Consider the following 24,863-nt stretch of genomic DNA (forward strand, 5'->3'; position numbering starts at 1 on the left):
TTTTATCATTTAAATATATATAAAGTTGTTTAATTCAGTGTCTTAAAAGGCGTTTTCGGGGCGAGGCGTACCAAAAACGTCCCGGACGACGGTGTCAAGAGGCGTACGCCCAACAATTCGGAACTTACGCCCGGGCATTTGAGGCAAGGTTTTTTAGTGAAGCGTAAGCCCCAAAAAAATTTTTAAATTAAAACAAAATTTGTTGAGTAAGTCCTTCATATAATACCCAAATTTTTAAAATTAACCTTGAATTAAACTCAAGGTTACTTAAATACACAGTGTGAAGAATGAAGACGCTCCATTTATTTTTTATCGGTGCTGATCTCTCCTTTGGGAGTACAAAGCTTGCATTTTGAAAACCAGAAAATATCCAGCTACAGATAGCTTTGAATGCGTTTATTCTTGTTGCAGAATTGCCAAGTGCAAATACCTAATTTATCTTTCGGTCTTACTTGCTTATACTAATTGATTATTCAAAAGAAACTATCAACATCCGCGCTCTTGGAGAAAGAACACAGAGCACTAGCAGTGTGGACTTCGGTCTTTAAGTTTAACGAGAAAATACAACGCCAGTCAAAACCCACACAATTTTATCTTTATCCAAGAAGCCTAAAGTACAATAGTAGCAACGAACTTGAATTGAATAATCTTTAATTGAACTATTGAGCCATTTTATCGACCTTCCTAAATATTTCAAGCCTACGTTGAACAGAGAACAGCAGATGACAGATTAAATGGTTAATCACTCACTAAGATTAGTTCCCAGATTATAAGTAGAAATACACTAACACGAGATAGAGTTAATATGAAGAAAGTCATTACACAGAGAAACCATCGGACAACAGAAGATCCTATACTTCAAAAAGTTAAAAGAGTGGTTACGTTTCCGGGGAAAAGATCATGGGTTTATGTGATAATTAGTCTTTTGCACCTTGTTTGGTATGAGCAGTACCCAGAAAATATGGACTGTCAGCATGGGTTAGCAGCGAAAGTAACTACAACATGACTATGATATCCAAATCAAATTCACAGTTAATAAGCAGGCAGCCTAATTCAACCCATACACAGACGACGCCAACTCACTCAATAATCGTCTTTAACAAATAAGGGATGAAAACTATAATTATGTTCATACACTTCTCTCGTTAAGAAAAATTAAGAACAATGGAACAAAAAGCATTATTCAACAGTTTCCTCGGATGAACAAATACTCTTTATGCCACGAAGCTAAAAGAGCACCAAAGACATGAAAAGATAAGAAGGGACAATGACCAGTGAGCTATATACTGCAGGGACATATTATACAAGAAGGTATAAGATAAAACATTTCTAATTATACACCCTGCCCTAGGAAAATATCTTACACGGTTTTGAGTTCATCCTGACACTGGCCGAAGAAGGAAAAAAGAAAATAAGAGAAAAAACCTGATTATTTTGAAAAAGAAAACCTGATATTGTCTGCAGTAGTTAGTATTTCTCAACAAAAAAAATTGTTAGTTTATTCTCATAATAACCCTGAGAAAACATTAAACAAATCGATACTGCATACCTAAAATTAGTCCACTTGGTGGCCAAAACATTAGTTATCTCCATTTGACCTGCAGATAACAGATTCAAATTGGAAAGGGTAATGAAAATTTTACAAGCACAGATATCAATGACAAGCAATATCACGGTAAGCTGGACCATGAGATACCCAAATCATGCAAACTTCTCAGTATCTGCACAGAGGGTTCGACCGAGAGACATCCAATTGAAAGTCTAATTCCAACCACTGCATCACCAGACATACCAATTTAGAGCCTTTGCAGCTCTGCCAAAACTTCCTTGTCACCACTTAGAAAGCACCCATTCTTGCAGATAAACTTGTCTAAACAATTCAACCGCGCATATAGACCCTCATGTCAACATTAAGCATCATTTTCCAAGGAAATAACACGTGGACTAAACCCAGGGGCCGGGGAAACCCCTATACTATCATCTTCAACCCGTCTATGTGGCTTTTGCAAAGATAGCCAGTCCCAACCTGAATAAAGGATAAGTACTGAGTAGATTGATGGCCTACAAGGAATCCCCTGAATACTGCATTCGGCTCTTGAAGTAGGCCTAAACAGAGTGGAATGGTGGATGACTTATATAATCGACAACGACTAGTCTAAGAGGCATAATTGATATCATCCTCAACCGGAAATTAGGTTCTTCAAGAATGAGTCAGGAGAAGTCTCAAATATAAAGAAAATTCCTTAATGTCACTAAACCAGTAATAATATAAGACATTCCACTCATGTGCAAAGTTCGATGTATCACTGACCATGAGAGATTGTCAAAGATTTAGGCCATAGCTAATCTACTAACAATATTCAATAGATCCTGCATCCCGTCACAACCATGCTTAAAAGGCTTAATACTGTCACAACCGAGAGTCTATCGGAAACAGTCTCTTTACCCCCAGGGTAGGGGTAAGGTCTGCGTACACACTACCCTTCCCAGACCCCACTAGTGGGATTATACTGGGTTGTTGTTGTTGTTGTACCATTTTTTTTTTGGAGAAAGGTAACGATTTCTTCTACCGTGGTTCCATTCTGGAATTACTTCAAAAGGTTTTTTATGATGCATTTGTAATAGCCTATGTGTTGCAAATAAAGAACATCCTATGGCCGACTGACTACTATACTGGGAGATAAGACTGATATTGAAAGAGGTTTTCCTATATGGTTATGAAATCATTTTGATTTAATGTTATGAATCAAATGTGTTGGAATATTGAAAGGATGGGAGACAGGAAACACAAAGGAACATACTTGCAGTTATATACCTAACCAGCAAATTCACAATACTACACTCTGAACAACAATGATGCACATTATGCAATACGTCAGCCAACATGTTTTCACAGGGCTAAGTCATATTCCACTCCTAAACAGTTCAGTCATTACATGATGCCACAAGCTTGTCATATGACTCATATCCCAGGGAAGGCCTATAGATTAATCAAGCTATCTGGTCAAACATAAACTACGAGTACCTCCTAGTCAAACTGGCTGATCCTTTTGCATGATATCTCATCCACCCAAAACAACTATAAACAGATTGAGCAACCGAGCAGGCAGAAAGCAACACCCTCATTTTAAGTGAAATGACCTAGATCTTCAGAGAAATTAACTTTAAGCCAAAGATGAACATTAGTGATCTAGTGCTTTAGCTCAACCATCTTGATGAGCATTCATACTTGGGATAATCCAAAAGAATGATAGTCTACGTCAAGTAGCAATGATTGGTCAACTATATTAGCAGATTAACACAATTACAACTTATAAGCTATTCTTTTTTACAAGGTAAGGTAATTGTATAACTTATAAGCTATTGCAGTAATGCCAATCTAACTATCCGAACAAATTAAAGTGGAAGGGGCTGACAGCATCTCGCCAAAAAAAATCCACCCAAAGAAAAACCTCCCTAGCATATTCCAGGTATTCATCATATCAAGTATGAAAACAGTTGTATGAACTTATTTATAGCACAGAAGATCCTTGAAAAGCATTACCCTTGAAATCTTATGAGTTCTTAAGCAAAATAAATGCAGAAGCATAACTCATCCAGATTCACTCTCATGAAATCCAGACCAAAACGTTAAGCATCAGCGTCATGTTCAAATCACAAGAAACTATTTACCAAGCAAGGAAAATGGGAGTGTTCATAAAATTGATGATAAAGCTAACTTATTAAAATGTTTTCAGATTTCAATTTCCTATCTATTTTGTACCAAAAAGAAGATTATGTTGCTTGGAGTTGTGTTTACTTTTATCCTCTACAGTTTTATTTTTTGACAAGGTGTCCACTTGAACTTTCTTTTCTGTTTTCCTTTTTGTTTTGTTTGGGATCCCTTTAGAAGCAGGGGGATTTTCCAGTCAAAGACCGGCAGTTATTACACCATGCAAGAAGACATTACAGAGGAAGAGTTAAAGTAGAAGTTAAAAAATTTAACCTGTTAGGAAATGGAAACTACATGACCCTAGCACATATATCCGGTCTCTACTTTGGTACATTTTACAGTTAGCCGTCACTCTGAAGCTGTTAAGCAGGTATCAGCGACAAGAAAGGCGATTTACCAATATTAGAAGAATTCTAGCGATACAGCTCTATTAGCCTTTAGTAGCATGAAATGCTAAAATTGGTCTCGCTGCAGTAAATAACTAGTGGAACTATACCATTATTATTTTCAACTCCAAAGCAATCAATTCTCTGGGTGAAATGTTAGCCAGAACTTTTAACATTTAACTGATCAATTTCTTACTTAATGACTATAACTTGAGACAACTGTTCTCTTTTCCTGATGCATAATAGGCAGTCAATCTTACAAGTGGAATCTTTCATCCATAGGCAAGATGATTAAGTAGTAACCTCCAGACCTAGTTCTACTTAGGCTTTGAGAGGAGTTTAATGGATTTTCGACTAAGGATAAAACATATAACTAGTAATGTTCTGAAATAAAACGAGAGTGGAACAACCAGTACAAGCCTACATGAAGAAACACGCAAGTGCTTGGATGTCCATGCTATTCTATTTTTGACTTCTAAAAGCTAGTAGTCTTTAAAGCATCATCTAATCATAATCCAATTAACTTCTAAACCTATTTCTACCTGCAACGCTGATGTTTTGCCAATTAGCATTTGATGGGAAGCTTATTTTTCGCAAAATTGACAAGTACACGAGACTCTGCCAAAGCTATATAATAAACAGGTAATTTAATCAAACAGACAGCTTTTATACTAGGACAACAAAACACAATCACAAAATTTATTTCACAAAAGATCAATTCATATACACAAGCTTGTAAATAACTAGGCATATAACTGTACATTGCACACAATGAGAACCTCTTGCAACTATATGCGAGAAATTAGATAAGCAATGGACTGAAGAAGGTTGTCAAAAGGGTAGAAACAAGAAAGGAATGAGCAAAAAGCTGACTCAACTAGAAGAGGACTAGTATTCTTATTCCACACCCAATTATATCAAGGCTCAATGAGGATAGAACAATGAGCAGGTAAATGAAGGATAATCTTTTTTAAATGAGAAGAGAGAGGAGGGATTGTTAGAGGAACTACTAGGAAGAAACAAGGGCCTCTTATTCCTTGTTACCAAATTTCTTAGCAATGATAGGTCGGACATCATCAGCATCAGCCAGTGCCTCTAGGAATGGAAGTAAAGAAATTAGTGCAGAGTCTGAAGGGTCATCAAACCAACTCTTAATAGGAATCCCATTATTCACTTGCAATCTGAAAACCTGAAATCAAGATGGGAAACTAATATTCAGTTACATAAAACAATAGCCTTACTTCAAGCTCAAATAAGCACTCTGCATATTCAACCTTGCTGTACGTATCTCTTAAGCATTTCTCCAATTTCCAAAGCACATCAAACTTGAAAAAATTCACAAACATCTAGACTCTTTATTTTTTAACAAATAATTTTCAACATATTCTTCTTCCTATAGAAAACTTGAAAAGCAGTCAAATGCCTGATAAGGGCGCTGTATCTATTTTACGGATTGCGCAGGAATTTCAGTGACTTGATCTCACCAGCCCACTCACCCTTACCAGCCACAACCAAATGAAAAAAGAGAGGTAAGGATCTACCATCCCAGCACCATTAAGTACATAGAGATTTGTGTCCGTCTCGCCAACAGGATAAACATATACAACAACAACTACTACTACTACTAGTCAGTCCCAAACTAGTTGGGGTCTGCTATAGGAATCCTCACTGACACGTTTCTCCATTTAAAATAATCTCAGGCCAGTATTATACAAATAACAAATATAATATGTACTAGAAGTTCTCTATATTTCCTATTGGCATAACAATCTCTAATAGGGCTAAAAGACTTCAAAAAAAGCAAAGGATCAAAAGTAAACGCAGTAACATGACAAAAGCATATTCCCAGCTAACAAGATAATAATACTCAATTTATCATCAAATACATAATTCAAGTAGATTACCTGTGGGGAATTATCTATAATTACAACTTTTGCCAGATCAACACCTAATACTGTTAAATCCTTCGTATAACTTCCATCAGAGAAGATGCATGATTCACGATACGCGCGCCTTGAAATAAGCTTTCCATCTGGATCCAGTATATCTAGCAGCTGCTTTGCATATATGCTCTGACTAGCGGTAAAAATTACGATTTCGAACATCTCCGCGACTCTCTCCAAGAATGTCTTGAGGTGAGGCCTCTGCCTCACATAGACAATGTGTTCTTTCATGTTGAAGAAAACAGGAAATGTGAAGTCTGCATCATCACAATGCTCCAGTGTAGAATGAACAAGTGTCTCTGGAGACATGAAATGAATATGCAAGATATTAGACCATCTTGTGGGAACTATGTCATACCTCTGTAAAATATTATATGTACTGAAAGTAATATTGCACCAAATACAGCAACTAAGCTATATACGTGTTATACATGAATGTACCAGAGATTTGACTGGATTACTCTGGTAGTCCCTACCATAAAAGAATCTTTGTAACTGGATCTCAGGTAAAGCAAAGATTGTTTTTACACCAAGCTACACATTGCATCATTTCCAGTGTAACCAAAAATTGCAGCAAGACGATAATGAAAAGTAAAATTGGAGTTCCCGAGTAGTGAATCTCACCATCTAGGTCAAGTACTAGGGTGATCGATTTGCTTCTTTGTGATTCTTTTGGCAAAATATTTGGCCTTTCTAATATGTCTGGCAAATTTCTTATGAAAATATGTGGGTCAAAGCATTCTGCTTGATCAGATTCTAAATATGTGAAAGCATCAGACTGTTCAGATGATCTGAGCTGGTGAATTGCCATGTATAAGCTCGAATCATCTGACTGAATGGCAGTTTCTCCAGATGTTCTGCAATCTTGACTATAGCTAGCTGCAGCAGTGTCTTCAAGAAAAGGCAACAGCAAGTATTCCTCATCCACATTAGTAAAGATATTTGGCTCTTCACACTTGTAATCAGACAATAATCTGCCAGTCAAACTGTCATCATAGATGGTTTCACCCTCGATGGCCAAACAAGAAACAATCATATCAGAGATGTAAAAATCTGAAACATTGCACGTCTGATGTTCACACGAACTTCTGCTGCTATCACTATCTTCGGTCTCCAATCGGGGTACATAAAAATCATTGCTTGCTGTAAACAACCAAAAACATGAGAAGTTTATGTAAGAATGATTTTTTTTCCCAGAACTGTGAGAGAGAGAGAGAGAGAGAGAGAGAGAGAGAGAGAGAGATGCGCTTCTCAGCTCTTATCATCTATGGCCCGAGGGTGTTTTGGTTGTTGCCTGTTGGACAACATCCTTTTCAAGCTCAGGAAAAAGAAAGCAACACACAATTTAAGGGTGGGCTGTTGGTTTTCCTAACATCTTTTTCAGGACGAGGAGAGAAAAAGCAGAATTTCACAATCGACAAAAGAATTCAAAAAAATTGGGGGCATACCTCCATCACTGGGTACATTAGACTCACTGTGCGCACCAATCTCCAGACTAGGTGAAAAAATGGTCTCTGGGCTTGATTTGCAGGTTACTGCTGTAGGCTCCTGCAGTGATTTCAAAAAACGAAGGACAACAACAACATCAAAAATCAAATTGTCTTACTTTTGGCCTGTAGGCACAAGTATGGCATGGAAAACTAAAAATGTAAAACTGCCAGGAATAATTAGTAATAATGCACGAGTTATATTATGTGAATTATATATTTCTTTGTAGCTGCTTTTGTTTTACCAAACAAATACTATTGCGCCTCAATCCAAAGCTAATTGGGCTAGGCTTTTGTTGTAGTCAACTCGTGCGTCATGTCTTTTCTCAAGAAAAAAATAATGCAGGAGTTCACAACAACAAAAGCAGCTAGAAAGAAATGGACAATCTAGGGACATGTACAGGATAAAGCATGAAATAATCTATATTGAAAGAGTCTCCTAACAAAGCAAGTCATTTTTGAGACAGGGAATACATGTTATTCTTTTCCTGGTGCTCGTGTCTCAGCCCTTTCACATAATGTTATCTTCAAACAGCCACTTATCAAAAAAAAAAAGTAGAGATATGGAGAGAGCAGATAACTATTCAGGGGACCTTTTTTTGGTTCCTTGTTTGCTCCTACGAATTTCTATGTTCAGTTTTTTTATTTTATATATATATATATATATATATATATGCGCACAAGCTGAAGACGCATGACAGAAATATATGTAGATTTGGCAGTCCTTACCCCACTATACACCAAATAGTTGAAAGAAATGAACAAATAATATAAGACTACTATACACTGCAACATAAACTGAAAATGTCAGGTAATGATAGTTAACACCCTGTAACATATTTACCATTGTATCAAAGGTTGCAGAATCAGTAACGGGTGGATGTTGCTTCTCAAGCAGTTTATCTGCCAAATCATTAGCGTGGTCTCCATTTCTTCCGACTTGGTGTGGATATACTTCATAGTAGATAGGAACTGCAAGAATTAAAGCAACTGATGAATGAAACAGGAGATGCAGTACGAGAAAATGGCAATGTCAGCATGAAGGAGAGACTTCCATTGTTCAAACTTGTGGGTGAAGAGAAAAGATACATCATTCTCAAGCCATCACAATGACAACTAAAGAATCATTAAGAACCATAAGATAGAACCAAACCTACCATCATGACTATTGTGAATCAAATCTGTAACTTCTTTTGCATTCTGCACACTTCTGGTTCGGGAGAGAGAACTCTTGGATATGACACTTGAATTTGGACAGACGTGGAGACCATTTTTTTCTTTCGAACTGGATGAGGCTGGCCTTGTCTTCATTTTTAGTGATGGCATTTGATTTGTACGTGGAATATCTAGCACAATCTTGACTTGAAAGCATCAGTGGGGATTCAAAACCCCTTCAGACAAATAGCATCAGCCTCAAGAGACTGTTGTCAAAGAAAATTGAAAGAACTTCAGAATTCATGGCTATGCCAGGATGTTCACATATAAATAAGTAGACGAGATAGCACTGTGTTTATAGTCATCAACTGTATGCAGTGAAATAATTAAAAGAAATCACTCTCAAAAGGAACTTTGAGAAACCAATAACCAAAATCACTTAAATACAAGGAACAGAGACATTTAAACAGAAGGTCATTGCCCTTTCAACTTCATCCCCTCCTTTCATATATCATGCTTCAACTGAGCTCTCTACAGGAGCATAACTTCGACAATCTGGAAACACTGAAAGTTCTGCAGTTTTAAGAATTATGCTAACAAGATGCACAGTGAATGTCTTGAACCCACTATCAAAAGAAACCTTGGTTGTTCGGTGCACCCGTGAGGTGCCTATGTGTATAGATGATTGGTGTTCTTTGGTCGAGAACCATATCTTGGTGTAGGTTCTCTGCTTTTTGGTATATGACATGTATACGGGATTTCTCGCATCATTAATAAATTACTTACCTTATGTAAGAAAAAGAAACCTTTGTTATATCCCCTGCTCATTCACTAGCTGAACTTCCTAGACGAAAATTACCTTTTACTCATTTTTTGAGCACACAATATTATCTACTCTTAAACCAAGCCTCCCCATTACCTTTCTTTCCCCAAATACCAACATTGTGTTCTGTTAATCTGTTTTTAACTTCCACAAGAAGGAAAAAAAAAACTGCTATCATAAACCACACCTAAATTCGACAATTGGCTGAAGCAAAATCAAGGATATCCTTATAGATACTTTCCTGCATTGAATAATTCCCTCCTATCCAAGCATGAATAACAAATTTATAACAACAATTTGCTAATGTTGGACCACCATGTTTTAACAAAAATTACCAAGGAATTACGCCATCTAATCAGTTTTCTGTAACGATGGATAATAAGACCAAGTTTTTTTTGCTCGACTCCTTTAATTTGGGGGTTTCCTCACTAACCCATCAAAAATGCACCTGCCAAATAGGCTTGACGGAGTTAATCTGGATTAAGAGAATCTTTTTGTCTCAATCAATCAAGAATGCTTCAACTGGGTACGTTCACTTATTTCACACAATTCGCTTGGTCATACTTTTTCCTCTTCACTTACTATTACTATTTACTCCACAGACTTCATCTTTGATCAATATCTGCCTAAGTAAAAGCTTAATTCCCCTAAACATTAGAAAAATTTAACAAAAAATGAAAGCTTTATCATTCCCATGACAAAACAAAGATAATATGCTACTTCTGCACACCTTTGAAGTCAACCATGTAAAGACCATTTTTTTTTATCACAGACCAGTAAAGACAACAGTGAAAACTATTTTTTTTTTCTTTGATCTTTCCTCCCAAACTCATGGAAACCCAAACTTATCATCAAAGCAACCTAATTCAGACCTATCAAGAAACTCATCAAAGCAACCTAATTCAGACCTATCAAGAAAGCTATAAAGCACATCTACCACCCATACACTCCAAGGAAACCATCTTTAACTAAGATCTACGTGAAGAAAAGCTCATTTTCCTCAGTTGTCTGAAATTTAAAAAATAAAAATCAAACTTATAATCAATTTCTTTTCTTTCAATTTATTATGAAACCATTATACTACACATGTACTGAAGAAAATCACTCTTTATTCCACGGAGAAATACTCTATATTACCACAATATATTCAGAAGGTAATTAAAAATCAAAATTGCATTCATAAATTCTAAAAATATGAAAATTCACCAGTAATGAAGTTCTTATTCATAAAAAATCTAAAAATTTCACGACAACAGAAAACCCAAAACCCCAAAATAATTCAACGTAAACCCAGAAGACCACAAAGTCAACTTCAATCAACTTTTAGCAATTCAACCAAGGAAGCAGCACCACATAGTTACAGCACATAATCCAACAAATAATCAACAGATCACCAAACCCTAGAAGTTCAGCCATACCTCAAAATTCAAAGTTCAAAAACAGCTCAATTACCAACTTTAACAAAACATTTCAACGAGAAGATGAATAGTACTAGATATAGAAACAGTAGAGAGTGAATTTCATGTAGGAAAGTAAATTCAGAAAAGTACACAGAGAGAGAGTCAACATAGAGATATAAATTTCTGTATCTATAGGTCTCTATATTACCTGGTAGAGACACCAATTGCGCTCTCTCTATCTCTCTCTCTCCCTTTTCTCTCTCTCTCTCTCTAGACGCGCGCTTTTCTCTCTCTTTGGATCCTTTCTTGTGTATATATATATATAGAAAGATAGCAGGAAGGGGTTTGATTGTCTACGGCCGGCACTAGTGAGCATTTTTTGTACCACAGTTGTACTTAAAGAATGTGAACGACTGACGTCTCAATTTGACGCAATAAATTTAGCATCTGAACGTGTTCGTTTATGTTTATCTCAAAAGCTTTGTTTGTTTTTTTTTTTAATTATCAACAGTCAGATTGATCTGATAAACAGTCAATTGATCGATATTTTAATTTAAAAGCAATAATAAATTTATTCAATTTTAGAAAAATAAAAATTCCAATGTTGAATAGTAATTTAAAAAAAATGCCTTGAGTGAAGAAAACAATCATCACAAATGACGATTCATTCTAAAATTTTGACTAGTTAACCTTTTTATTTGATGCTTCAACAACAACAACAATAGACCCAGTATATTCCCAACAGGTGAAGTTTGGGGAGGATAGTTTTGTTATTTCTAATAGACCTTCGATTTGAAAAGAGCGAGAAGAAGAAGAAGAAAAAGAAGAAGAAGGAGAATGAGAAGAAAGAGAAAAGCAAAAAAGGAAGAGAGAAGAAAAAGAGGAGATAAAGGATAAGTACAACGACAACGACGACGACGATCCAGTGTATTCTCACAAGTGGGGTTTGGGGAGGGTGAGATGCATGCAGCCTTACCCCTATCTTGGACGGAAGGTTGTTTCCGATAGACCCTCAACTAAAGAAAAGATAAAAGAAGCACTAATATCAAGTAATAATAGTACAAAATATTTAGAAAACTAAGAATAAGATAGCAAGATACAAGATTAAAGAAGCACTGATAACGAGTAATACAATACAAGATATGTAGTAATAGCCATCTAAGGGTAAAATAATACCATACTAACACTAATACTACTGGAACAAGAAGACATGGGGAAACACTCGACTGCCTACTAACCTTCTACCCTAATCCTCAACCTCCACACCCTCCTATCAAGGGTCATGTCCTCGGTTAGCTCAAGTTGTGCCATGTCCTGCCTCATCACCTTTCCCCAAGACTTCTTTAGACTACCTCTACCCCTCCTCTGACCCCCGAGGACAACCTTTCACACCTCCTGACTGGGGCATCTATGCTTCTCCTTTTAACATGTCTCAACCATCAAAGCCTCTCCCTTCGCATCTTATCCTCCATGGGGGTCACTCTCACCTTGTCCCTAATAACTTCATTCCTAATTTTATCTAACCTAGTATGCCCACACATTCATCTCAAACATCCTCATTTCAGCAACTTTCATCTTCTGGACATCGAGCTCTTGACTGGCTAACACTCTGCCCCATATAACATAGTCGGTCTAACCACTACTTTGTAGAACTCACACACATTGGTATTGCATAAGACACTGCAAGTGAGCCTCCACTTCATCCATCCCGCTCTGATACGACGTGTGATATCCTCATCAATCTCCCCATCACTCTGAATCAAAGACCCCAGATACTTAAAACTCTCTCTCTTAGGAATGACTTGAGTGTCAAGCCTCATATCTGCGTCCAGATCTTGGGTAACTCTGCTGAACTTGCACTCCAAGTATTTTATCTTGGTCCTGCTCAACTTGAAACCTTTAGACTCAAGGGTATGTCTCCAAACCTCTAGCCTCTCATTAACACCACCCCGCGTCTCACCAATCAGAAATATGTCATATGCAAATAACATACAACAGGGCACCTCTCCTTGAATATATTGCATCAATGCATCCATCGCCAAGAAAAATAAAAACGGGCTAAGTGTTGATCCTTGATGCAACCTCCTCTCAACTGGAAATACTCCGAGTTTCCTCCTATCGTCCTTACTATTACGAGGTGTCTTCCTGAAGTTCCTTGGAAGGGCGACGTAAGGCTAAGCAACCGATATCAATGCGGTTGCTATGCGCCAACTGAGGTCCTCTCCGTACGCTAGACTAGATTGTTAGTGCCATACAGAAAAACCAATGTCATGAGCAATTGAGCAGCGGAAAATGAGCAATTGATGATGAAAGCTGATGATTGTATTGATGATGATGAAAGCTATTACAAGATGCAATGCGGTGTCGGGGAGAGAGACACACCAGTACAGAGAATTGTTTGAATGCTTGAATGTTTGAATGCTTTGGTCCCCCTTAATAATGCTTAAAAAAAATAAACTAAAGTTACATGAGTTGACCTAAGAAAGCTGTAGAAGCACACTGAAAATGAATGAAGTAAAACTACTCTATAATTACAATAAAAAGGACTTAATCTTCTATGGAAGCAAGTCCGATGGTAGCAACTTTGTCTTGAGCATCAGGGTCTACGCGCGCATTGCTGTTGGCGCGCGCGACACTATTTGGATCTGCCAGCGGCTGGGCATTGGTGCTTGGCATTGGGTCTGCATGCGGGGCACTGTCTGTGCGTGCGGCGCTATGGGTAACATGATGGTTTGTGCGCGCGGCATTGTCAGTGTGCACGGCACTGATGGCATTGGCCAGCCGCTGGGCACTGGCACTGATTATCGATGGGGCGGCAGAGGCGCATGCGCGCTTGTCACTTGGCGCTGCCGAGACCATGGGGCCGACCGTGGCGCTAGGCGTTGGGAGGCTTACCGGGACGCCACGGGGCGCGTCCAAGGGGTCATGGGTCGATGATGGAAAGCAGCCCATGACATTCTCCCCCACCTGAGTTGGCGACGTCCTCGGAGCCTTACCTGCTGGATGATGATGATTGGTCAGGCTCTTGTTGGCTGGGAGGTCTGTTCCCCTCGGTGTTGTGAGATGTCTTTCTGAATGATCTTCCATGCATTTCTGAAATGGCCTGAGGCGGCTGACATGGAAGACTGGATGGATTTTTCACCAGCTGGTGTGTTCAGCTGGTATGTGGATTTCCCGATGCGCCTTTCAATGGAAAAAGGCCTGATGTAGCTTTGCAATAGGCGAGGATCTTGGGTCCTCTTGGCAAATAAGTTCCACCTCGGGGTTCTTACCATCACTTTGTCCCCTGCTTGATGTTGGGCAAAGCGAAGGTTTTGTTCGGCATACCTCGTTGCCCTCTCTTGGGCTTTGACAAGATAGCTCCGCACTATCTTCAAAGTTTGCTCCCATTCTGTCGAGAAACTGGCAGCTCGATGAGATGATGGCACATTTGGTGCATTCACATTTTGTGGGAGTAGCGGTTGCTGTCTGGTAACAATTGCAAAAGCGCTTTTGTTTGTATGGGCGCACTTTTGTGAATTGAAACACAGCTGAGCAGCATCCAGAAGCTTCACCCAATGTGTTTGTGACCCGGTTGCAAATTGGCAGAGATATTCCTCCAGCATGTCATTGAACCGGTCTGTTTGATCATATGTTTGTTGATGATGATGGCTTGAGTTGTAACTCAATTTGGATCCGAGGCAACTGAAGAGTTGGGTCCAAATTTTGCTAGTGAAGCGTGGGTCGCAGTCACTAATGATGTTGTTGGGCATACCCCAATATTTGACAACATGAGAGAAGAATAGTCGAGCTGTATCTTCTGCCGATATGTTCTGTGGGGCTGCGATGAAGGTAGCATACTTGGAAAATTGGTCTACTACCACCATGATGGTTGCATGATTTCCGACCTTGGGTAATCCTGTGATGAAATTCAAGGAAATGCTTTCCCAAGGTCTCTGTGTGACAGGTAGCGGCTCCAAGAGTCCCGCTTGATGCTGAGGGATCCGACTTGTCCTTTTGGGAATGCTTGACAAGTCTTCACACAATGAGGGGCGACATGAGTTGTTGGACCCCGATGATGTGATGTCTGTTTGATGATGTTGAGGGCAGCCGGAACCGTGGGTTCAGGTTTGTTGGTTCCCTCCTTTAACTGCATGGCCGTGATGTTTCCAGCGGCCATCTTCATGGGTATGCACGGTATGGTACGAGGTTGCCCCGTTGTCTCCTATCATTAGGAGCATGTTGGCATATGGTACCGGGATGGTGTTGGTCTACCTGAGGAATTCCAATCCCACTATCAGTTCGAAGTCATCGATGATAGCTATGTATAGGTCGAATATTCCCTTGTATGGGCCAAAGCTTGATTGGCACTTCTTTGGCTATTCCACTCACTTGCTGAGACGGAGAGTTGCTAGCCTTGACACGACCTTTGCATTTTTGCACTGCTAGACCGAGGCGTTGCACCTGAGTTGAGTCCAGGTAGTTATGGCTAGCACCCGTGTCTATCAATGCCCGAATAGGTCTGCCATTTACTTTCATGTCAACGAATATTAGGGTCCTCTTTTGTCATGTGGGAGGCCTTTCGTCCGCCTTTCCTTTCCCTTTCTTGTCGATTAGGAATGCGTTCTTCTTGGGGTTGCCAGTACTTGTTCCCGCCAAGGTATCATGAATGGAGCCAACAAATGCGTTGAAGGCACCTACTTGTTCTGCGCTGACTGAGCCGTCCTCATCTGACTCATCATCGTCAACAGGTTGTTGAGCATTGATTTGTGTATTGGGGCATTTATTGTTCCAATGTTCCCCGCCGCAATGACGGCATTCTGATGGGGGCTTTCTTTCCTGATTGTTGTTGACTGATGCAACACTGTTGCTGCTTGAGGAAGGAGTCTTAGATTTGGATGCACCTCGATCTCCTCCGTTTTTATTGGGGCCACCGTTGCTAGGTTGGCTCCCGGTGTATCCCCCTCGGACAGGCGGCTGGGGCCTATCCTTCTGAGTTTCCAACTGATAATCCCCAAGGCACTCTGCAGCTTGAATGGCCTTGGGCAGGGTATCTACCCGTTGTCTTTGCAGCTCCATACGAGCATGAGGTTTCAACCTTCTATGAATGCGAACAATTTGTCTTTGTCCCCCATATCCCGTATGTTTAGCATGAGTGCGGAGAATTCACGCACGTAGTCCCGCACCGACCTGGTGTGGCGGAGTTCACGCAACTTTCTCCGTGCATTGTATTTCACGTTTTCGGGGAAAAATCGCAGGCGTATGGAGGCCTTCAGTTCTGCCCATGTCTGGAGAGTATCTTCACCGGCCCTGATGGCTTCGTATTTGACTCGCCACCAGAGTTTAGCATCACCCTGAAGATACATGGCAGCAGTTGCTACCTTTTTTGATTCTTCCAACTGTCCAACGGCATCGAAGTATTGTTCGATGTCTAAGATGAACTTTTCCACTTCTTTAGCATCCTGGGCTCCATTGTATGGCTTAGGCTCCAGAATTTTCAGCTTTTGTGGCATGGGGGCAATGTTCATGGCACCCCTGATATGGTTTTCGCCTCCTTTGAGGAGGCTTTGAAGGGCAGCATTGACAACATTGAGCTGGCCTGTCAAGTTGTCTATGGTTTGCTGCATGACGGTCAATCAGTCTGCCTCTAGTTCCCGATGTGCTAAATCCTCGGCACACTCCTATTGGAGGTCCTCGAATTTGCCATAAATTTTGGTTGCCTCGACGGTAGCCGTTTCCCGGTCTTCCTCAGAGTCGTGACTGATGTTTGCTATGTCAATTTCTGCCTGCCGCATTCTGCAGTCCAGGTCATCCAACCTTTGCACTAGGCTGGTTTTTAGATCAGGCAACATATCCACGATGTGCCGTAATGCGTCAACTGTCTCTTCTAGGGTCGTGATGCGATCCCCGTAATTCACCATGGTCAGAAATGGTGATGATGATGGCAATGAGTTCCCTTGTCCGATGTCGAGCCTAGGCTCTGATACCAACTGTTACGCGGCGCCTTCCTGAAGTTCCTTGGAAGGGCGACGTAAGGCTAAGCAACTGATGTCAGTGCGGTTGTTATGCGCTAACTGAGGTCCTCTCCGTACGCTAGACTAGATTGTCAGTGCCGTACGGGAAAACCAATATCGTGAGCAATTAAGCAGCGGAAAATGAGCAATTGATGATGAAAGCTGATGATTGTATTGATGATGATGAAAGCTATTACAAGATGCAATGCGGTGTCGGGGGGAGAGATACTAGTACAGAGAATTGTTTGAATGCTTGAATGCTTTGGTCCCCCTTAATAATGCTTAAAAAAAATAAATCAAAGTTACATGAGTTGACCTAAGAAAGTTGTAGAAGCACATTGAAAATGAATGAAGTAAAACTACTCTATAATTACAATGAAAAGGACTTAGTCTTCTATGGAAGCAAGTCCGATAGAAGCAACTTTGTCTTGAGCATCAGGGTCTGCGCGCACATTGTTGTTGGCGCGCGCGGCACTATTTGGATCTGCCAGCGGATGGGCGTTGGTGCTTGGTATTGGGTCTGCGCGCGGGGCACTGTCTATGCATGCGGCACTGTGGGCAACATGATGGTTTGTGCACGCGGCATTGTCGGTGCGCACGGCACTGATGGCATTGGCCAATCGCTGGGCGTTGGCACTGATTATCGGTGGGGCGATAGAGGCGCATGCGCGCTTGTCACTTGGCGCTACCGAGACCACAGGGCCGACAGTGGCACTAGGCGTTGGGAGGCTTGCCGGGATGCCACGGGGCACGTCCAAGGGGTCATGGGTCGATGATGGAAATCAGCCCATGACATTACCCATGTCTTAGCTCCCTCATACATGTCCTTGACTACTCTAATATAGGGGCTATAAATACTCTTTTAGCCTCTAAACATCTCCATAGGACCTCTCGCAGGACTTTATCGTAAGCTTTCTCTAGGTCAATGAACACCATATGCAAGTCCTTTTTCATCGCCCTATATTGCTCCACCAACCTCCTCACAAGGTGAGTAGCTTACGTAGTCGACCGTCCCGGCATGAAACTAAACTGGTTGTCAGAAATGGACATACTCCTCCTCATCCTCCTTTCTACTACCCTCTCCCAAACTTTCATCGTATGGCTTAGCAACTTGATACTCCTATAGTTGTTGCAGTTTTTGATATCCCCCTTGTTCTTGTACAATGGAATCATCGTACTCCACCTCCACTCCTCAGGCATCTTCTTTCCTAAAAATGATGTTAAATAACCTACAGAGCCATTTCAAGCCTACCTTACCCGCGCTCTTCCAGAATTCAATAGGGATCTCGTCTGGCCCGGTCGCTCTACCCCTACTCATTCTGCACATAGACCCTTCGACCTCCCTCACTCTTATGTGTCTACAATACCCAAAGTCACAATGTCGCTCTGAGTACTCCAAATCGCCCAACACAATGTTCCTATCTCCCTATTAATTCAAGAGTTTATAAAAGTAGGACCGCCATCTTCTCCTGATCTGTGCCTCCTCCAACAAAACTCTACCTTCCTCGTCTTTTATGCACCTTACTTGGTCCAGATCACGAGCCTTCTTTTCTATCACTTTGGCCAGCTTGTACAGCTTATTGTCTCCGCCTTTTTCTCCAAGCTCTTCGTATAAACGACCGAATGACGCAGTCTTAGCCGTAACAGCCGCTAACTTCGCCTCCTTATTAGCTTTCTTATACCATTCTTGATTTGCCTTCTTCTCCATCTCGTCTATGATAAGTAGTACCAAATAATAGAAATAAGGAACACAATACTTGAGGCGAACAAAATCACATAACGTAATAAAGATCTAAGAATATGAAGGGACATGCATGCTACTAAGACTATCGGTGAGCAACTAAGAAACTACCAACTACCTACTAACCTTCTACCCTACTACCCTAATCATCGACCTCCACACCATCCTATCAAGGGTCATGTCCTCAGTGAGCTGAAGCAGCGCCATGTTCTGCCTAATCACCTCTCCCCGGTACTTCTTTGGCCTACCTCGACCTCTTCTCAAACTCATTGTGGCCAACCTCCCACACCTCATAATGGGAGCATCAATGCTTCTCCTCTTAACATGTCTGAACCATCTCAGTCGATACTCTCGCATCTTGTCCTCCACGGAGGCTACGTCCACTCTGTTCCGGATAGCTTCATTCTTATTCTTATCTCTCCTGGTACACACACACATCCATCTCGACATCCTCATCTCTGTTGCTTTCATCTTCTGCACATGGGAGTTCTTGACTGACCAACACTCATCCACATACAACATAGTCGATCGAACCAACATTCTATAAAACTTACCCTTAAGTTTTGGCCGCACATTCTTATCACATAAAATACCGAAAGAGATCCTCTATTTCATCCATCCCGCTTCGATGCGATGTGCGATATCTTCGTCAATCTCTCCGTTACCTAGGATAATAGACCCGAGATACTTAAAACTAGCTCTCTTAAGGATAACTTGAGCATCAAGCTTTACATCTATATATGTTTCATGGGTCCCGTCACTGAATTTGCTTAAGAACTGGAATGAAATATTCTTCAAATGAAAAATGTAACAATTTTTTGTTACATACTAATAAAAAAATATAATTGCAAATTAAATTTTTCATCTCAATATAGAAAAGTAATATTTGAAAATTTTCTTATTAAAATTTAACATAAGTGCATTCAAATACCAAGAGCTTTTGGGATTGAAAAGTAAAAGAAACTCCATTGGTCGTGAATATTCACTCTCTTTTTATTTTTCCAAATTATCTTTTCTAAACACTTTATTTGGGATGCACTTCATTTTCTCTATTTTAACGCAAGGTTAGAGATGTGGAGGTAGATCCTCGAGTCTAAAAATTTCAAATTGAGTAGGAGCAAGACAGAACACTTGGAGTGTAAGTTCAGTGGTGAGAGTCAGGAAGTGGAAGGGGAGGTGAGGCTGGACTCACAAGTTATCTCTAGGAGAGGAAGTTTTAACTACCTTGGGTCTATTATACAGGGAGTGGGGAGATTGATGAAGTTGTCACACATCGTATCGGGGCGGGATGGATGAAGTGAATACTTACTTCCAGTATTTTTGCGACAAGAAAATACCACCAAAACTTGTAGGTAAGTTCTATAAAGTGGTGGTCATACCGACTATATTGTATGGGGCTGAGTGTTGGTCAGTCAAGAGCTCCCATGTACAGAAGACAAATGTAGCAGATATGAGAATGTTGAGATGGATGTGCGGACACACCAGGTTAGTTAGGACTCGGAATAAGGTTATTCGGGACAATGTGGGTATGACCCCTATTGAGGATAAGATGCGGAAAGCGAGGCTTAAATGGTTTGGACATGTGAAGAGGAGAAGCGCAGACGCTCTAGTGAGGAGGTGTGAGAGGTTGACATTGTAGGGCCTAGGGAGAGGTGGAGGTAGTCCAAAGAGAATTGGGGAGAGGTGATTAGGCATGACATGGCGCTGCTACGGTTGACCGAGGACATGACCCTTGATAGGAAAGTGTGGAGGTCGAAGATTAGAGTAGTAGGTTAGGTGGTCTAGATTGTTCTTATCAATAGTATTAGTACGTACTCTCGCATTCTGTTGGTATTGGGTTTCGATTACTATCTGTCCTTTCTTTAATTTTGGTCATTTTACTATCTTGTTGTTATTAATGTTGCTTTTACATGGCTTCTCGGTGTTGTCCCTTCTTGTTTTTCTTTTCATTAATATGGTGTTTATGCTTTCATGAGCTGATGTCTATTGGAAATAACCTCTCTATCTCTATAAGGTAAGGGTAAAGTATGTGTACACACTACCTTCCCCAAACCCCACTATATAGGATTATACTGGGTGTGTTGTTATTGTCGTATTTATAAAAAAAAAACTCCATGGCCCTAACGGTCTGCTGAAAAAATATTTCTAATATATTAATTTTTTAATGTATTTACTTGTAATCATATAAATCAAATTAGGACAATTAATTTGTGGAGTGAATAGTAAATTTTCAAAGACCTCTACAACTAGCGAGATTGTACTTTCTCCTTTTTGTTATGAAAATAATTATAATATGGATGTCTATTTATTACTCCGCTATAGATAATCTTTGTGAAAAAGATTATCCGTTTGATACTCTATTAAAGTTTATCTACAAGCAGATGATGCAGGCAGGTTGTAAGCAACTCAATGAAATAATTTATAGCAGCTTCTTATTAAACAGGCAGGTTGCAAGCAGCTCATACAGACAGCTTATAAGCAGTTCAAGAAAAGCCTCGCAGCTGTTTCATGAAAAGCCTCGCAACTGCTTTCTTTCTTTTATAAATAAAAAAGTTTTCAGTTCATTATGTACATGAATTTGAAGTTGAAATAAAATATCAATCTCTCTCTATACTTATCTTCGTTTTCTTTACTTTACAATTCTCACAGTAAGTAAGACCAAATTGTTGTATTTATGGATTTCTTCCCTTTTTATAGTGGGTTGAACTATTGATATTTCTTAAGCGTCACTATTTCATTTCCATATTTGCAAAGTAAGCATGGAAATGATTCCATGTTTGGCTTAAAGGTATTCCTATATCACTGTCTTTATGAACGATAAATTTTTTTCCCTTGCCGCTTTGCCATCTTGTAGTAGGTTTGTAGCAGAGGGCTTGTGACATTAATTTTTGCACTTTCATATATTGCTTATCACTAACTATTCGTTGAGTTAAGTTAGCAAAAGTTTATGGCTATAAATCAGATCCAATCGCCAACATTAAGAATTCTACTCAAAAGGTTAGTACTTCCTTCGTATCAGATATTCATGTTTTTTTGCTACTAATGGTATAATTTTTGTTCATTGGTCCTAAGGAGCCCAATTGGTTCACTTGGCAGTTCATGCCATAAATTTGTTTCTGAAGAACAATATTACGAGAAGAGATCATGATTTATTATTTTCAACTTTATCGATGGCTACACATGGGAGTTTGCAAGAAATATATAGCCACTAGTAGTGGCAATAGTTTTTAAGTCTTGTTATGGCTTAATTTTATGGTTCACTTGAACTCTAGCAAAGTAGGACCACCAGAAGTGGCAATATTTTCGTATATTTTATTGTAACAAAATTTTGTTAACCACCAGAAGTGATATATTCCTATGACTGTCAGAAGTGATAATTTAGGCATGTTATGGTTACAATTGAAGATAAGTTAGAGAAAATTCTCCATATTGCATACATATTTCGATTTGCTCGTGAAGTAGCAAATATCTTAAAAGGAGGTTTGAAGCATCACAATGTGATTTGGTTAACGCACATTCAGATAATTATATTCTATTTCCCGAAGGATGAGAATTTTTGATAAATATTAATTTATTTCCCATAAGTGAATGTGACAATGTTAATAAATCGTGTAAATATGAACGCGCTCTTGATATGAATATATTATAACTCACATCCAGAAGAGGTAATATGATATAATCAATATTTTATATTTTAAATTTGCTCATAAAGTAGTAAGTAATTAAAATTTCATCCTGAAGCAGGAAAACATTATGTAGTAGTAGAAATATTAAATTTCTTAATTTCCGTCATTTAATAAATTTAGAATTGTCTTTATATTGTTAATTTGATTATGATTTTCTCTCATGACACCAGAAGTGTCTTAGCAATATTTGGTAGTATAAAATTTATCAAAAGCTCTTGAAGAGCTAACTGTTTGTCTAGAAGACATATGACACAAGTAGTATCTGAATAATATTTGATTGTGAAAAAAAAAATTGAAGGCTCCCGAAGAGCTTATATGCAAATATGTCATTTATATTATATGATTGTGGTCAAGACATATATTGCAATAAACCAGAAGCCCATAATCCTAGGGGTAAAAAGAAAATGTATGTGAGAAGTTACCCGCCTTATTCTTCAATTTGTACTACATCATGTATCACGATAAATCAGAAGTTTACTAATGCAAAAGCAGTCACAGTAAAACATAAGTTTTACTGAGGCAAAAGTAGCTACAGTAAATCATAAATTTGCTAATACAAAAGTAGTCACAATAAATCAGAAGTTTACTAATGCAAAAGTTTATGCTATAGTAAACCAGAAGTTTACTAAGAGATCGCACAAGCCATTATAAACTTGAAGTTTTTATTTGTCATTTTTAAATGAGCTATTTGAGAATTCAGATAAGCATATACTGAAGAACTAGAAGATTCTTCAAGAATTCTTTTGTGTTGCTTGTTCTCATAATAAATTGATTATACTAAAATTGGGACTAAAATCCCCGAATTCTGGAATATATAAAAGGTAAATATAGGCCCATTCACCTATTATGTGAACCACTTATAAATGCATATATGAGATGGTTACATGTGTGTTCATTGTCAACCTGCAGTTTGGCATTTGAAGTTGTCTTTCTAAATTAAGAGCATAATTTTCTGATTATGAAATCAAGATAGTTCATATTGATGATGCTGATTTATATCCAAGATAGTTTAGTATTGAATACCTCCTATTAATGTCTAAACTATTGCTTATGAGAACAAAGCCTCATGTGTTGATCTAAATTTTTTTAAATTGTATACAACAACACTTGTATGCATCAGACCAACAAAATATGATAAGTCATCCCCTTACAATTGGTTTAGGACCAAAAATTAAATATTTTTACTATCTAATAACTTTTGATGTGTGGTATATGATTAATTACTCTACCACAATGCACAAAGATAAGTTTCCCAAAGAAGATTGGGGATATGAGTTAATTTTTCTAACATTTGGGGAATGGAATAAACAACTGAAAATATGCTATATGAATCGAATTATCATTAATAACATCCTTATTCAGAAGATAATTCAAGTCAAATGCCAGAAGCATTTGCTGATCCAAAATTAAATATCACATTTCAGGTGAAAATGCTCCTATTAAAATTAAAGTTCCTGAAGAATAGAGTTTACTGTACGCATGAAGCGTGGTAGACCAATCGGTTCTAAAGGTAACAATCCTTGAAAAATGATAGGAGCAAATGATAAAAATGATCATAATGAGGAGGAAATGAGCTCTAGAAAAGCCCATGACATAACATTTCATGAAACTCCAGAAGAAGTTCAGGTACCTAAAAATAAAGAAAGTGACGAGATCTCAACAAGTTATGTCGCTTAAGAGCCGATACAAAATGATCGTCGACGATATATTTGATACAATATAGTGCACGATATTGTAAAAGATTGTGAGGACCGGACATGTAGTCCTGACACCTGAAGATGTCATGCCATTTAAATGCAAGTCATAACCTATATGACTCATTTGATTAAATTTATATAAAGATTCATGAAGGATTTAAAATGCTTGAAGCATATAATTCAAAGTTTCGAGAAATGTACTCGATCAAATTACAAAGATTTTTGTACGGTTTAAAGCAATATAGACACATGTGGTATAATCGCCTTAGTGAATATTTGTTGAAAGAGGGTTACATAAATGATATTATTTGTCCATATATTTTTTATAAAGAAAATGGCATCAAAATTTGTTATACTTGTTGTTTATGTTGATGACATAAATCTTGTTGGAACTCCAGAAGAGCTCCAAAAGGCAATTGAATATCTTAAAAAAGAATTTGAGATGAAAGATCTTAGAAAGACAAAAATTTGTCTTGGTCTGCAAATTGAACATTTAGCAGACATGATCTTTATACATCAATCTGCCTATACAGAAAGGAACTTAAAATGCTTTTACATGGACAAAGCGCACCCATTAAGTACACCAAATTGGTGTTTGATCACTTGAAGTGAATAAGGATCCGTTCTGACCTCCAGAAGAGGACGATGAACTCCTTGGTCCTGAAATACTCTATCTCAGTACAGTTGGTGCACTTATGTATCTTGCTAATGCTAACAAAGGTGGTGCAGATCATATTGGTTATGCAGATGCAGGTTATTTATCCGATCCCCATAAAATTCGATCTCAAATCGGGTATGTATTTACATGTGGAGGTACTGTCATATCATGACGCTTGACAA

General features: G+C 38.8%; 1 protein-coding gene across 2 annotated transcripts; it reads right to left on the bottom strand.

The window, feature by feature from the left end:
- Positions 1-1,079: 1,079 nt before the first annotated feature.
- LOC104108075 (uncharacterized) lies at positions 1,080-11,265 on the bottom strand. Of its 2 annotated transcripts, none has more exons than XM_018774802.3 (8): positions 11,115-11,265; positions 8,686-8,949; positions 8,373-8,500; positions 7,490-7,589; positions 6,666-7,184; positions 6,003-6,340; positions 5,143-5,287; positions 1,080-1,598 (listed from the first exon to the last, which is right to left on the bottom strand). In XM_018774802.3, exons 2-8 carry the CDS (start codon positions 8,852-8,854, stop codon positions 1,468-1,470), a joined length of 1,530 nt encoding a protein of 509 aa, XP_018630318.1. In that variant the 5' UTR covers positions 8,855-8,949; positions 11,115-11,265; the 3' UTR covers positions 1,080-1,467. The 2 variants fall into 2 exon arrangements, with proteins under 2 accessions (XP_018630318.1, XP_018630319.1); XM_018774803.3 differs by lacking the exon at positions 11,115-11,265 and adding an exon at positions 10,925-11,035.
- Positions 11,266-24,863: the final 13,598 nt, after the last annotated feature.

This window comes from Nicotiana tomentosiformis, chromosome 2 (assembly GCF_000390325.3).
Source record: "Nicotiana tomentosiformis chromosome 2, ASM39032v3, whole genome shotgun sequence".
NCBI classification, from domain to species: Eukaryota; Viridiplantae; Streptophyta; class Magnoliopsida; order Solanales; family Solanaceae; genus Nicotiana; species Nicotiana tomentosiformis.